This window comes from Olea europaea, unplaced genomic scaffold, assembly GCF_002742605.1.
Source record: "Olea europaea var. sylvestris unplaced genomic scaffold, O_europaea_v1 scaffold119, whole genome shotgun sequence".
NCBI lineage: Eukaryota > Viridiplantae > Streptophyta > Magnoliopsida > Lamiales > Oleaceae > Olea > Olea europaea.
Window position 1 is genome coordinate 91171 of NW_019229312.1, and position 15147 is coordinate 106317.

At 38.0% G+C, this 15147-nt stretch overlaps 1 protein-coding gene across 1 annotated transcript; it reads right to left on the bottom strand.

Annotated features, from left to right (window-relative positions):
- Positions 1–1110: 1110 nt before the first annotated feature.
- LOC111373986 lies at positions 1111–1847 on the bottom strand. The gene is made up of 2 exons (XM_022996584.1): positions 1206–1847; positions 1111–1155 (listed from the first exon to the last, which is right to left on the bottom strand). Exons 1-2 carry the CDS (start codon positions 1845–1847, stop codon positions 1111–1113), a joined length of 687 nt encoding a protein of 228 aa, XP_022852352.1.
- Positions 1848–15147: the final 13300 nt, after the last annotated feature.

Below are 15147 nucleotides of genomic sequence, written 5' to 3' on the forward strand. Positions count from 1 at the left end.
AATGCTGAAGATGAAGTAAATTTAGGGACTATGAGAGCTAACATTTCAGAAATCAATCAAGGAGTTCCTGTCGTTCCATTTTCGTTGGTTTTAGTCAGTATTCCACCTTCACAAACAAATAATCATCGGGCTACACCAACCTGTTCTTTCATGTCTGCTCCTCCACCTGGAATTATCCAAGAGTCTCATTATCTGAAGGCTGCTCTGCAAGAAACTATGAATAATTACCTCCAAAAATGTTTTAAGGATGTCTTAAAGTATGGATTCTCCAATATTCGATATTGGTGGGATGAAAATAATTTAATTCTTCAAAATGTGATTATCAACTCATTCCACGTAGACCCAACACCTTTGATGAAACGCATGGATGTGTTTTTGAAAAAAATTGACTCTTGTTTGAAAGAAAGCAGCACTTGGATTGTCCAACCGTTGAAGAAAAGGTGGAGGAGTTGAAACTTTTGAACATTCAACTGGAAGTAAAGGATTCCACATGTTCTTCGTTGAGAGGCAAAATTAGTGAGCTAACCTTTGAGCTAGATGGACTTCGTCATAAACTTCAAGCCCAAGAGGAAGACAAAAGTATGATTGGAACCAAGAAGGCAGCATTGGAAGAAGTACAGACTAGAGATGTCGCTAGCATAGTATCCATTGACCAGAAAAGGAAGACCCTTGAAGATAGTTTCCTATGAGTGATCAATAGCGAGTAATTCTGATGAAGTCATGAATTTCTGATCTTTTTTTTAAAGGCCATATTGTTTGAATTTTGACTTACTATTTTTATTTGGATGAACTTTTCTTTTTCATGTTTCTTGTGCTTTTTTTTACAGCAATTGATAAACAAATTGAATGAATTTATTAATTGTGACTGAACTTGAATTTATAATTTATTCAAGCTGCCTACGTACCCAAACGGGATCAAGTCGAACGTAGTTCATTAAAAGAACACAATTTTTTTTTGTATAACGAAAAATTTTAAAAATAAAGAACTTCAGGCGTAAAAGCGCTTTAAAAAATTTTCCATTGATAGGTCCGATTTGCAATCCATCTTTGTCGACGATCTTGTACGCTCCGTTAGTGAATGTATGAGTAACAAGAAATGAATCATCCCATTTAGGTTGGAACTTGCCCCCTGTTTTTCTTGTGATTATGATTGGCCTGCGCACGGAAAGTACCAGATCTCCAACTTGAAATGATCTTGGTCGCACCTTTTTGTTGAAAGACTTGGCCATTCGAGGTTGATAGCACTCTAAATGCATTTGTGCTTTTAATCTCTTCTCATCCAAAGCTTCTAGCTCTTCCAATCGAAGGCAGGCATTTTTTTCAGTTGTCAAGCCTTCTTGGATAGCAATTCGAAGTGACGGAATTTGACACTCCAGGAGAAGGACATCTTCTACTCTATATACTAAGGCATAAGGAGTGGCTTGTGTTGGAGTCCGATAAGTAGTTCGATAAGCCCACAAGACTTCACCGATTTTCTCATGCCAATCTCTTTTTGATTTGGAGACAACCTTTTTCAGCAGACTGCATAGTGTTTTGTTGAAGGCCTCTGCCAATCCGTTAGCTGCCGTATTGTACATGGATGAGTTGTACTGTTTGAATCCAAACTTTGCACATAAATTGTTTATGTGGCTATTGAAAAATGGCTTGCCATTATTAGTTATGATATGTCGCGGGACACCATATCGATAAATGATTTGGATACGAATGAAATCTGCGACATTTTCTTTCTTTACTTCCTTCAATGGTATGGCTTCGGCCCACTTAGAGAAGTAGTTAGTCCCCGCGATGATGTATGCATGCCCTGCCGAAGACTTTGGAGTTATAGGTTCAATTACATCAAGACCCATGCATCAAACGGCCATGAAACTATTGTTGGATGTAATGGTTCCGGAGGTTGATTGATGAAATTTCCATAGATTTTGCAAGCTTCACATTTTCTTGCATAATCCATGGAGTGTTGTACCATAGTTGGCCAGTAATATCTCATCCTCTTTATTCGAAAATGGAGTTTGGATCTAGACTGGTAGGCACCACAAATTCCAGAGTGGGCTTCTTCCACAACCTGTGTTGCTTCATCATTACTTAGGCATCGAAGGAGAACTTCATCAAATGATCGTCGATAAAGTGTTCCCTTATAAAAGATAAAGCGAGAGGCACGCATCTTGATTTCTATTTTTTGCCTTGGATTATATGGTAGTTTTTTATGTTGAAGGAAATCGATTATTGGCTGTCTCCAATCTTCTCTTTCCTCATCTTCGACTATTTCGACACTATTGTTTTCTTCCAAATTACTGGGTAGCAATGACGGAAGCACCCATCTTTGAGCAATTGATATGGAGTGGGAAAATTCTTCATTTGATCTAGCTAAAACAGCAGCCAAATTAGTTAAGGCATCAGCTTCCTTATTTTCACATCTCGGGACGAATTTGATTTTTATCGAATCAAATTGTCTCATAAGCATTGCTGCATGCTCATGATATAGCTTCAAGTCTGAATTACGGACTTCATATTCAGCTAAAAGTTGGTTGATTATCAATTTAGAGTCTCGAAAACTTCCAGCTGGTGAATATCCATATCTAAAGCTGTTTCTAAGCCGATGATAAGAGTTTGATATTCTGCCACATTATTCGAGCATTTCTCTGTTAAGGCAAATGAGTAAGGCATGATGAGATCATGAGGAGTGATGAAGACTACTCCTGCTCCGGCACTATAATTTCGGGCTGTCTCGTCGAAGTATAGCCTCCATGATGGTATGATTTCGATGAATTTCTTCTTCATCAGGAAGGTCTTCCTGAAGTTCCCATTCCGTTGGAATTGGGTGGTCAGCAAGGAAATCCACCAAAGCTTGTCCTTTAATGGCCTTTTGTGGAATGAATTTGATGTCGAACTCAGACAACAGTAATGCCCATTTTCCAATCCTTCTAGAAAGAATTGGTCTGGACATTATGTACTTCAATGGATCAATCTTTGAAACAAGATTGATTGTGTGTGATAGCATATAACGCTTCAACTTTTTAGCTGTGAAGATTAACGCGAGACACATTTTTTCAATAGGCGAATACTTCATTTCAGCGCCTACCAGTATCTGGCTCAAGTAATAGAGTGCATTCTCTTTTCCTTCTTCGTTAACTTGGGCAAGAAGTGCCCCTAGAGAATATTCTTGTGCTGCAACATAAAGAGTCAGCGACTTCCCTGGAACTGGAGCTGTGAGTACTGGTGGACGAGAGAAATATTGTTTAATGCTTTGGAAAGCATTTTGACAAGCGTCATCCCATTCGAATGGTACATCTTTCTTCACCAATTTGTTGAATGGATGACAACGTCAGGCTAGATTAGAGATAAATCTTCGAATGTATGCAAGTTTTCCTTGAAAACTTTTCAACTCACGTACATTTCTTGGCTCTGGCATGTTGATTATAGCTTCAATTTTTGATCGATCTATTTCAATGCCTCGATGTCGAACAACGAAACCGAGAAATTTTCCAGAGGTGACGTCAAATGCACATTTCAATGGATTCATCTTTAACTGATGTCTTCGAAGTTTTTTGAAAACATCACGTAAATCTTATAAATGATCATCACGTCTTTTTGTTTTAACAACAAGATCATCCACATAACATTCAACGTTCTTATGGAGAATATCATTAAAAATCTTTTGCATTGCCCGCTGGTAGGTTGCCCCCGCATTTTTTAATCCAAAAGGCATAACTTCGTAGCAATATATGCCTTTTGGGGTACGAAATGATGTGAGTTCCTCGTCTTTTGGGTTCATCCGTATCTGATTGTATCCATAAAATCCGTCCATGAAAGATAAGACTTCATATCCGATAGTTGCATCCACCATCAACTCTGTTATTGGAAGTGGAAAATCATCTTTCGGACATACTTGATTCAGATCCCGAAAGTCAACGCAAATTCGTAATTGTCCGTTCTTCTTTTTGACAGGAACAATGTTTGCGATCCATGTTGGATATTTCACTTTGTGTATAAATTCAGTTTCAATAAGTTTGTTGACTTCCATTTCAATTTGAGGAATCAGTTCTGGTCGAAATCTTCTTTGAGGTTGTTTGACCGGTCGAACTCCATGTCTTACTGCAAGATGATGCACTGCAACCTTAGGATTTGACTCTGGCATTTCTTTGTAAGACCATGCAAACACGTCTTTGTATTCGTGAAGCAAACTAATGTACTCAGATTCTTCCTTTTGATTGAGAAGGGTACGTACAAATACTGGTCTCGGGTCTTCTTCGGTCCCCAGGTTCAATTGTTTCAAGTCATCCATAGTAGCTTGTCCACCTTCTTCAAAAGTATGTAGGGCTGGTTCAGGTTCATCAGTTGTGACAGAACTTTTGGACTTGGAGTCTGAATCGAGAGCTTCTTCATAGGCTATGTGATTGACAGAGACTTCTTCTTTTTCTTCACTCTCCTTTTGGGACGGACAAACTTTTTGCTGTCTTCGTCTTCTTCTTGATCGTTGTGGCTTTAGGCTTGGATCAGAAGTTTTAATCCCAAGTCGAGAAAATGCAGATTGTCTTTAGGATGATATTTGGGGAGCTTGTGCATTCCTATCAATTTGGATAGAAGAAGAAGAATCTTCGCTTAATCTTTGGAAGATGGAAACTTTACCTTTTACATCAACTATTGGGGAGGGTTCTCCTGTTAACCTTTTAAACACCGAAACTCTGGCATTCTCATTTTCAATTCGATCGAACACTGAAGGTTTCGACTGTTCAGATTTCTCTTCTGCAACTTCGTAAATTTGAATCATGATGGGGTTTGAGGAAACCTTCTTGACCTTAATCTTTCTTGGTGGATTGGGATCATATCCCAAACCATACCTGGGTCGGGACACCAAGACTCCATCAGAATTAGAAGGGGGATGCCCTTCTGAAAGGATAGCATCAAGATCACCTAATTTACGAGGCTCTCCTTTTCCAAACCCAGCATTTTCAAACAACTTTTTAAGTTGAGGATTGTAACATCCTTTGAAAGTTTGTTTTGATTCAGTAGCTCTTTTCTTGTTTGGATGAGCTGAAAATATAGAGTTTTGATATGTCCGGAACAGATGTTGAAACCTCTGATGTAGATTTATGTCCTTTCGTGCCCGCCATAAGTTGGTGGGGCAGAAGCAATTTTGGGATATTAGGTATTGGAAGAGTTAACTCTTTTCTCAATACCTCAACAATGGTTCATTCTACTTGAGGTTCTTTGCCTTTAGAGATTTTTTTGGATGTAAATTTTGACTTATCTTTGATAAGTTGATGAGACTGAGCAGCACTAGATGTATCATGATCATTTGTATCTTCTTTGATTTTGAATCCAGACATGGTCAACCCTGAAGAATTACATTCTTCACCTTCCATGTAAAACTTGGCATCGGCAAAATGAGATTCTTCTTCGAGAAAAGGTTTGGACTCAGCTACCACACATTTGACTTCTCCGTCTCAGCTATATTTGAAGCATTGGTGCCAAGTCGAAGGCACCACTCCAGTTTCGTGCAGCTAAACACGTCCAAGGAGTAACTCGTAGATGTTTTAGCATCAATGACATGGAAAAGAGCCGAGGAGATTAACTCTCCTATTTGCAGCTTTAGGCGAATCATGCCAATGGCTCACTGATCTTTTTTGATTGAATTCTTGAATCATGATTTTGCTTCTGGATAGATTACCAACATTGATTCCAATTTTCTTCATTATTTTGACAGACATAATATTTACAGCAGATCCACAATCGATCATCATGCGATTTATCTTGCACTCTCGAATATAACCGCTGACATACAGTGGTCTATTATGTGGACGTGATCCCAGCTGTAAATCTCCATCGTCGAATGTTATGGCGGCCATACAGTCTTGAGGAGATGTGGCTCCAATATGTTCTAAAACTTTGCCTTCGTATTCTTCGGGATCGATTAATGCTGCCACCAAGGCCATCCGATCATCGAAGGGAAGGGCAAGAGACTCTACTAGACTTGTATTGGCAGGAATATTATGGGGTCGTGAAATAATTTTCTTCTGTTTTGAAGTCTGCTTTGATACGTTCTTCATTTCATCTTTCTCCTTCACATTGATTACGTTGGAGGTTAGACATTCTTTATCAAAGAAACCCTTAGGAAAATAATCACCCAAGGTCGGTAGTCTAAGAAGAATGTGTGGAGCTGCTCCCTCTCCGTTGATTTAGTAGATACTCTTGGCTTGACTTCATGCCTCCTTCTTTGATCGTTCCTTGGTTTTGATTTCTTGTCACAAAAGTTAGAATTTGGGAGTCGTGGAGCCTTCCGACGACGTCTTTTCACTAGGGTCCATGCCCCCTGATCTTCTTCTAGCGTTTCTTCTCCATTGGGTTGAATTTTCGTACTCAATTCCTCCAACTTTGTTCCTACAAGAGACGTAGAAGGTAATATTTTACCTATTTTGTTTGGCTTTATGTATTTCTCTTTCTTCTTTATGAAGGTAGACCAGCCGTCACCGATCTTGTCTTCAAGTTCTGAGTCGGAATCCCAAACATCCAAGTCACCCGTCATAATTTCATAGAAAGTTGGATGATTGGGTGCGCTTGGTCCATTCATCCCCGGATAGATATAACTGATGGTGATTTTTCCGTCTACTTCAAATTTTGCTAGGATGGCTCCTTTCGGGAGTTGAGGTCCAAATTCCTCAACTGAGGATTTACAGGCATTGTGTACATCAAAGAATATTTGTTTCTTTCTTGGAATGGGAATTGGATCAAATGATCCAAATGAAACCATCGAGCATGCGACTGTTGGGTTCTTTCCGGTTTCAAGTTTGATCTTATTTTCTTTATCCAAGCGAACAATCAGATCTTTCAAAACAAAGCATTTTTCCACTGGATGGCTAATGATCCTGTGAAATTTACAGTATTTAGGATGATCGATCTTACCAGCTTCCTCAGGTCTTTTTGATACTGGAAGTTCGATTATTTTCTGTTCAAGGAGCTGATCCAGAATTTCAGAAACTTCTGAATCTGAGAATGGGTACTCCCTTCCTTCAAGTTCCTTTAGAGTCATATGACTTCTGCTTGGAACTTGTCCTTTGTTAGGTCTGAACTCTAGCTTAGGTTTTGGGTTCAAGCTCGACCCTTGGAAGGCAATCCTTGCAGGAACAGTAGAAATCGCCATAGCCTCTTTGGATTTACTTGTCTTGACGTCCTTCTTTATATCCTTCTTAGGATCCTTTTTGTCACGTGGATCACTTGGTAAATAGCTCTCATGCCTTGCAATTTGGAGCTCCAGGTCATGAGCATGTGTTGCCAATTCTTCGAATGAGTGAGGCATGTTTGCTTGGAGATTATAGAGTAATCCCCAATGCATGCGTTGTACACACATGTCGATGGAAGATGCTTCATTTATTCGTTCTTTACAATTAAGCACAAGGTTTCTCCAGTGTTCAATGTACTCTACTACAGGTTCTTCCTTGTTTTGCTTTGTTCGAGCAAGTTTTGGAAGGCTGACAGTTCGTCGGGAGCTGTAGAAGCATGTTAAGAACTCTCGCTCGAGTTGATCCCAACCATCAATTGACCCTGCCGGTAAGTCTGTGTACCATTCAAATGCGGAACCTTTGAGGGAGCATACGAACTGCTTCACCATTGTATCATTGTAAGTACCTGCATTGTTACAAGTCTCAATAAAATGAGCAACATGTTGTTTTGGGTTGCCCTTTCTGTCAAAACATTGAAACTTCGGAGGTTGGTAACCAGGTGGCATCCTTATTTCGTCGATTCGACGACTATAGGGTTTGACATACACCAATGAAGATTGCATCGAACCACCATATTGGGCGCGAATGGTGTCCGCAATCATATGTTGAAGTTGTTGGACGGACAGAGAGCCAACGGAGAGTTGAGTGGCGTCACGCAACACATTTTGAACAATTGTTCGATCATGTATATTTTGTTTCTGTTGATGCTCTTGGACTTCTAACTCTTTGACCTTAGAAGATCCTAAATTTTTCTGATCTTCTTTAATCGGTGGATTTTGCGACTCTACCTTATGCATGAGTGTAGCAATTTGGGCATCTTTTTCTTCTAACGACTTTGTTAATTTTTCAATAACTAAAGCCATTTGTTGGATTCGATCATCTGAGCCTGATGCCGCTTTTGTGACAATCACTAGCTCAAGTGATTCTTCAGATGAAGTATCGTCTTCCGACTTTTGTTGAGAAGTAGTATGAGGGGATCCAGACAAGGATCTACCACTAGAGATAGATCCTGAACGAGAGTTTTTCGCCGAACTCATGACTTTTTCTGTCGAGTGAGAGTTTGACTTTTTGAAGGCAATTTTCATTCTGTTTTTGTTGGAGAATTTCTTTAGTGGTGTGACCAGTTGAGTTTTCCCAGTTTTTGTTTGGGCCCTGGTCGCGTGGAAGAGTTCAGCAAGTGTCTCTTCGAGATGAGTCATAGTTTGTTTCGTCTTTTCGCCTGTCATTGCTGATGTAATATTTGAAACTTGAAGATTTTGAGATCAAAAGATGAGAGGACAAGAAGGTCCCACCGGGCGTGCGAAGAAATTTGTACGACGGAATTTCGTGTATTAAAATACAGAAATCGTTACAAATTGTATTTTAATAAATACAAGTAATGTTGACCTTCTTGTAATTGTAAAATTACAAAATTCTCTGATTAATGATCTGAATATTTGAAGACGAGGGGCCACGTGGCTTAAATCCTGATCTTCAATAATTTGTTGAAAATTTGATTTGTCGAGATTTAACTTGTTTGGAACTTGAATCTTGAGGCTTGGACTAGGACTTGAATTTGATTTAATTTGAAGAAAACTTTGATCTTTTTGGATTTGGCGTGAACCTGTTTGATTCGAAGAAGATTTTAATCTTCTTGGGATTCACCGAGTTAAATCTTGACAGAATTTCTTCCCTTCTTTCAGCCTCGAGATTTTTTCAGCATTTTGTGGCGTTCTCTGCTTTCTTTCTTGCTTGTTTTCTCTCTCTTATGAACCATTGATCCTATTTATAGGGAAAATTTTGTGACCAATTTTGGTAACCACTCAATTATCTCTAATTAAGAGATATAATTGAGTAATTTATGATTTTATTTATTAGTATTTATTATTTATATGTTTATCTATTTTAAAATGTGGTATGGACCTTCGTGTTTTATGGGCTTTAGAAGACATTAATAAATTTAATTGGGCTGATTATTTAAATCGACCCAATTCATTTTATTTATTCATTTATTATTTTTTTTTATGTCTACACATGCTATCAATGTCCAATATTACGGGGTACAAAAGGGTGAAGATGACCAGCCTAAAGTTCAAGTTGCAACCTGGGAATGGAAGCTGAAGCGAGATGGAATTAAGGAGCTTAAGTCCAGGTTCTACAATCGGATTGAAGGCCAAGTTATATGCTGGGGAAAATAGGCAAGCCAAGTTTTAAGGGCATCTTCAATACATGCCATATTGCACCAAATTGCACCAAAATTTGGTTTGCAATTTGGTGCAAACTTCTTCCAATCATTGCATCATTGCACCAAATTTTGGTGCAAAATTGTGCAACATGAGTAGTGTTGCACCATTTTGCACCAAATGGTGTAATGTTCGTTTTGCTCTTATTTTTCATTTTTCGAAGATAATGGTTAAGGGTATTTGTGTCATTTTCATTTTATAATAATGATGATGATGATAATTAATTACACTATTAATTATATTATATTATTTTTAATAATATAATCAATAATAATTAACGTAATTATTAATTTAACGTAAAGTTTAATTCGTAAAGTTTACGTTTTAAGTTTAATTTAACGTAAAGTATATATTATTAAAATTTATTATTTTTGTAAATTTAACGTAATTGTTTATCATAAATTAATAGTATAATCAATTATTTTTGTCAATTTAACATAATATATAAAACATGTGAATAATTTAGTAATCAATATATTTGTTAATTTAATGAAGTAATGATTTAGTAATTTATATAGTAATAAAATAAATAAATAATTTTTTTAAAATAAATATATTGTCAAAAATCGAAATAATGAATTAAATAATAAAGCATTGTTCATTTGGTGTAATGTTTGGAGAGAAATTTTGATTTGGTGCAAAATTGTTTAAATTTTGGTGCAGCGCTTGAGATAGCATAAGTGCCGTGTTGGGAAAGAATACCGAAGCAAGCTGGAGCAAATTTAAAATGGACAAGAAAGCAACCGAAACCAACTGGACGCACACACAGTGTTGGAACCTGCAATCTCATATAGAAGCCTTGGAATTGAATCCCCAAGAAGCAAAGGAAAGAAACCTCAGTCCCAATTCTGTTGCTGCTGAAACCCGTTGACTGTTATGTTAGTTAAGATGTTGGAAGTTAGTTTAGACAGTTGTCATCTGAGCTGGAATCTGTTGTGTAGTTATAGTTGTTAGTTTTTCAGTTAATTAGCAGCTCTATGTGTCTATAAATATAGAACCTTATGTACCGTATTCAAAACAATTTTTTTCATCAAAAAAATCATATTGAGTTTCTCTCAAAGTTTCTCTTTACATTTCTGCTCTCTAATTCTAGATTAGAGAATTTTACATGGTATCAGAGCTTGACATTCCTGCTACCTTCTTTTCTGGTTCTTCTTGGATAAATGGCGAATCCTTGTGATAATTCTTCAAGCCCTTACTATCTTCATCCTAGTGACAATCCTGGTGCACTTCTGGTTTCTGAGATCCTTTCTGGTGAAAATTATGTTGCTTGTAGTCGCTCAATCAACATTGCCCTGACTGTGAAAAATAAAATTGTCTTCATTGATGGTAGCTTAACTCAACCTGGTCTTGATAATGCTCCTCTTCAGGTTGCTTGGCTGCGAGCAAACAATCTTGTGTTATCATGGCTGATGAATTCCATCGCAAAAGAAATTCGTGGTAGCCTCCTTTATTTTACCAATGCATCTGATGTCTGGGATGAACTGCGGGTTCGATACCTTCGCAGTGATGGTCCACGAGTATTCACCTTGGAAAAATCTTTGAGTTCCATTTCCCAAGGATCGAAATCTGTCACTAAATATTTTAATGATTTCAAGACTCTTTGGGATGAGTATATCAGTTACCTCCATATTCCTAGTTGTCGCTGTGGAATTCTAGATACTTGCACTTGTGATATTCTAAAGAATCTTGCTGATCGCCAACAAGCAGATTATGTGATGAAGTTCTTGATTGGACTACATGAATCTTACTCATCTTTGCAAAGTCAATTGCTGTTTTCTTCTCCACTACCATCCATGAGCAAAGTCTTTTCTTTGTTACTGCAAGAAGAAGCCAGCGTTCTCTGACTAATACAGTTGGCGTTCCCCTTGACTCCCATGCTATGGCTGTTACACAATACTCCAATCCTTCCAATGGTTTCAAATTCACCAAAGGCAAAGGAAAATCTGATGTACTTTGCTCTCATTGTGGTTATCATGGTCATCTTGCAGATAAATGTTTCCAAGTCATAGGCTATCCACCAGGATGGAAAGGCCCTAGGGGCAAAAGATCTCTTCCTACACAATTTGGAAATGGTTTCAATTCTCGACCACCCAATGCTCATGTTGCTTCTTCTCTGGAACAGAATTCAATAGTCCCAAATATGGTTTTTACTCAAGAGCAATTTCAGAATCTGCTTACCCTTGCAAATAGCCTATCTTCATCTACCATTAATCCTGATGCTGTAGTAAATACTGCTTCCACTTCAGGTAATCAATTTTCCTATTCTTGTCATGTTGCCTCTGCTTTCACAAACAACTCACCTTGGATCATTGACACTGGAGCAACAGATCACATGATATGTTCTCATCACTTTTTTACTTCAATTCATCTACCTACCAAACCCTCCTTTGTTCACTTACCTAATGGTCAGTATGTCCCTATTAAATTTACAGGAACTGTGATTCTTTCTTCCGATTTAATCTTGTACAATGCTCTTTATGTTCCTACCTTCAATATCAATCTTATTTCTGCTTCAAGATTAACTAAAGATCACTCCATTGGTTTGTCTTTTTTTCAATCTAAATGCATTTTACAGGACCTCAGCAACTGGAAGATGATTGGGCATGCTGAAGTTCGATATGGTCTATACCACATGCTGAACTTTCCTGATTCTATAAAGAAGAGATCACCTGCTTCAACCACTTTACCTTCTACACATTCAGCCAACAACACCTGCACCACCAATTCTGCTCTATGGCACCTTCGTTTAGGACATATTTCCCCTGCTAGATTGCAAGTCATTAGTAAACTTGATCCTAATGTAAAAACAACTCACAACCATGTATGTGAGATTTGTCCCTTAGCTAGACAAAAGAAATTACCCTTTCCTGTATCACACAATTGTTCAAATAAAGTTTTCCAGTTAATTCATTGTGACATTTGGGGCCCTTTTTCTACTATTTCATATTCTGGTCATACATACTTTCTAACGATTGTGGACGATTATTCACGTTTTACCTGGATTTATCTCATGAAAGCAAAATCTGATGCCCGCTTCTTACTCAACACTTTTATTACTTATGTTCATACTCAATTCAATGCAAAAATTCAAACCCTTAGAACAGATAATGGCCAAGAATTTAATATACCAATTTCTTATCAAGAACACGGTATAATTCATCAAACATCCTGTGTGGAAACCCCTCAGCAAAATGGCAGAGTTGAAAGAAAACACCAACACTTATTAAATGTGGCTAGAGCCCTTCTCTTTCAATCAAAATTGCCTTTATCATACTGGAGTGATTGTGTATTAACTGCCACACATCTTATAAACCGCACCCCATCACCTGTGTTAAATAACCAGACACCATATACTCTCCTTTTTCAAAAGCCACCTTTATATAATTACCTTAAAGTATTTGGTTGTCTGTGTTTTGCCAGTACCCTTACAAACAATCGAGGAAAATTTCAACCAAGAGCCTCTAAGTGTCTCTTTCTTGGTTATCCTCCCAACATCAAAGGATACAAAGTTCTTGATCTCCAAACTCTTAAAACCTTCATCTCCAGAAATGTAGTTTTCCATGAATCCATTTTTCCTTCCATTCCAAACACTACTCATACACCTTTTGTCTTCCCTAACTTTCCCTAAGTTTATGACTCCAAAACTCCAGCTACCTCTTATCCTCTACCACCTCACATTTCCCCAACTGAACCTACCATTATCCCTGATATTTCATTTCCTCGAAGATCTGAGAGAGTCAAGCACCTTCTTACATATCTTCAGGACTTTTACTGTGGTAATATGACTCAGGTACCTTCAGCATCTCATGTATCTTTCAACAGTTGCTTTCCTTCTCCTGGTAAGCCTTATCCTATTACTTCATATCTTTCAACTTCTAAGTTGTCGTCTAACTATAGAGCATTTATTACTTCTGTTTCATCTATCTTTGAACCTAAATCTTTCAAACAAGCTGTCCAATACCCTCAATGGAGAATTGCTATGGCAGATGAAATTAAGGCTCTTGAATTGAATCATACTTGGGACCTTGCAATTCTACCTCCACATAAGACTGCAATAGGATGCAAATGGGTTTATCGTGTAAAATTTAAAGCTGATGGTACAGTTGAAAGGTATAAAGCTCGGTTAGTGGCGAAAGGGTATACTCAACAAGGAGGACTTGATTTCTTTGATACATTCTCCCCTGTCGCAAAAATGACTACCGTGCGCATTCTACTTTCAGTTGCTGCAATCAAACATTGGCATTTACATCAACTTGATGTAAATAATGCCTTTCTACATGGAGATTTGCATGAAGAAGTGTATATGCAACTGCCACCAGGGTATTCCTCACCCACTGACCCTAGAGTTTGCAAACTCAAAAAGAGCTTGTATGGTTTAAAATAGGCTTCAAGGCAATGGTTTTCAAAACTATCATCATCTTTGCTTCAGTTTGGTTTTGCTCAAGGGAAGTCTGATTCAGCTTTGTTCATCAAACAAACTTCAAAGAGTTTCATAGCCCTACTGATATATGTTGATGATGTTATAATTGCATTTGATAATCTCGCTGACATAGACACTGTAAAGAAGTATTTGCATGATGCATTCACCATCAAAGACTTGGGAGAACTAAGATATTTTTTGGGAATTGAAGTAGCTAGATCAGCAAAGGGCATTACTCTATGTCAACGAAAGTATGCTTTAGATATTCTACAAGACAGTGGTTTTTCTGGTTGTAAACCTGTAGCTTTTCCTATGGAATCACTAAAGCTGAGTGCAAATGATTCGTCACCTCTTTTGTCCAATCCTGCATCCTATAGAAGACTTGTTGGTCGTCTCTTATACCTCACAATAACCAGGCCTGACTTGGCTTATTCAGTACAAGCATTAAGTCAATTCATGGCTAATCCTAGAAACACACATCTTCAAGCTGCTGAGAGGGTTCTGAGATATATTAAGGCAACACCAGGCCAAGGCATTTTCCTGTCTGCAGCCTCTTTTGTACACCTAAAAGCTTACTCAGATAGTGATTGGGGAGGATGCATCGACACTAGAAGAAGTGTCACTGGTTTCACAATTTTCCTTGGAGATTCTGTCATATCCTGGAAATCGAAAAAGCAGCCAATTGTCAGTCGTTCTTCTGCTGAATCTGAATATAGAGCCCTAGCTTCAACCACCTGTGAGTTTCAATGGCTAATCTACCTTTTGGCTGACTTACATATTTCTCATCCTCAAGCAGCCTTACTTTACATTGACAGCAAACCTGCCTCTGACATTGCCTCTAATCCTGTTCATCATGAAAGAACAAAACATATTCAACTAGACTGTCATCTTGTTCGAGAGAAATTACAAGAAGGTCTCATCAAAATCATCTACATCCCTTCAAGCATCAGTTAGCTGATATACTGACTAAACCACTTGGCTCTCTCCACTTTCATCATCTCATACGCAAGATGGGATTGATAAATATCCATTTCCCTCTTGAGGGGGGGTGTTGGAACCTGCAATCTCATATAGAAGCCTTGGAATTGAATCCCCAAGAAGCAAAGGAAAGAAACCTCAGTCCCAATTCTGTTGCTGCTGAAACCCGTTGACTGTTATGTTAGTTAAGATGTTGGAAGTTAGTTTAGACAGTTGTCATCTGAGCTGGAATCTGTTGTGTAGTTATAGTTGTTAGTTTTTCAGTTAATTAGCAGCTCTGTGTCTATAAATATAGAACCTTATGTAC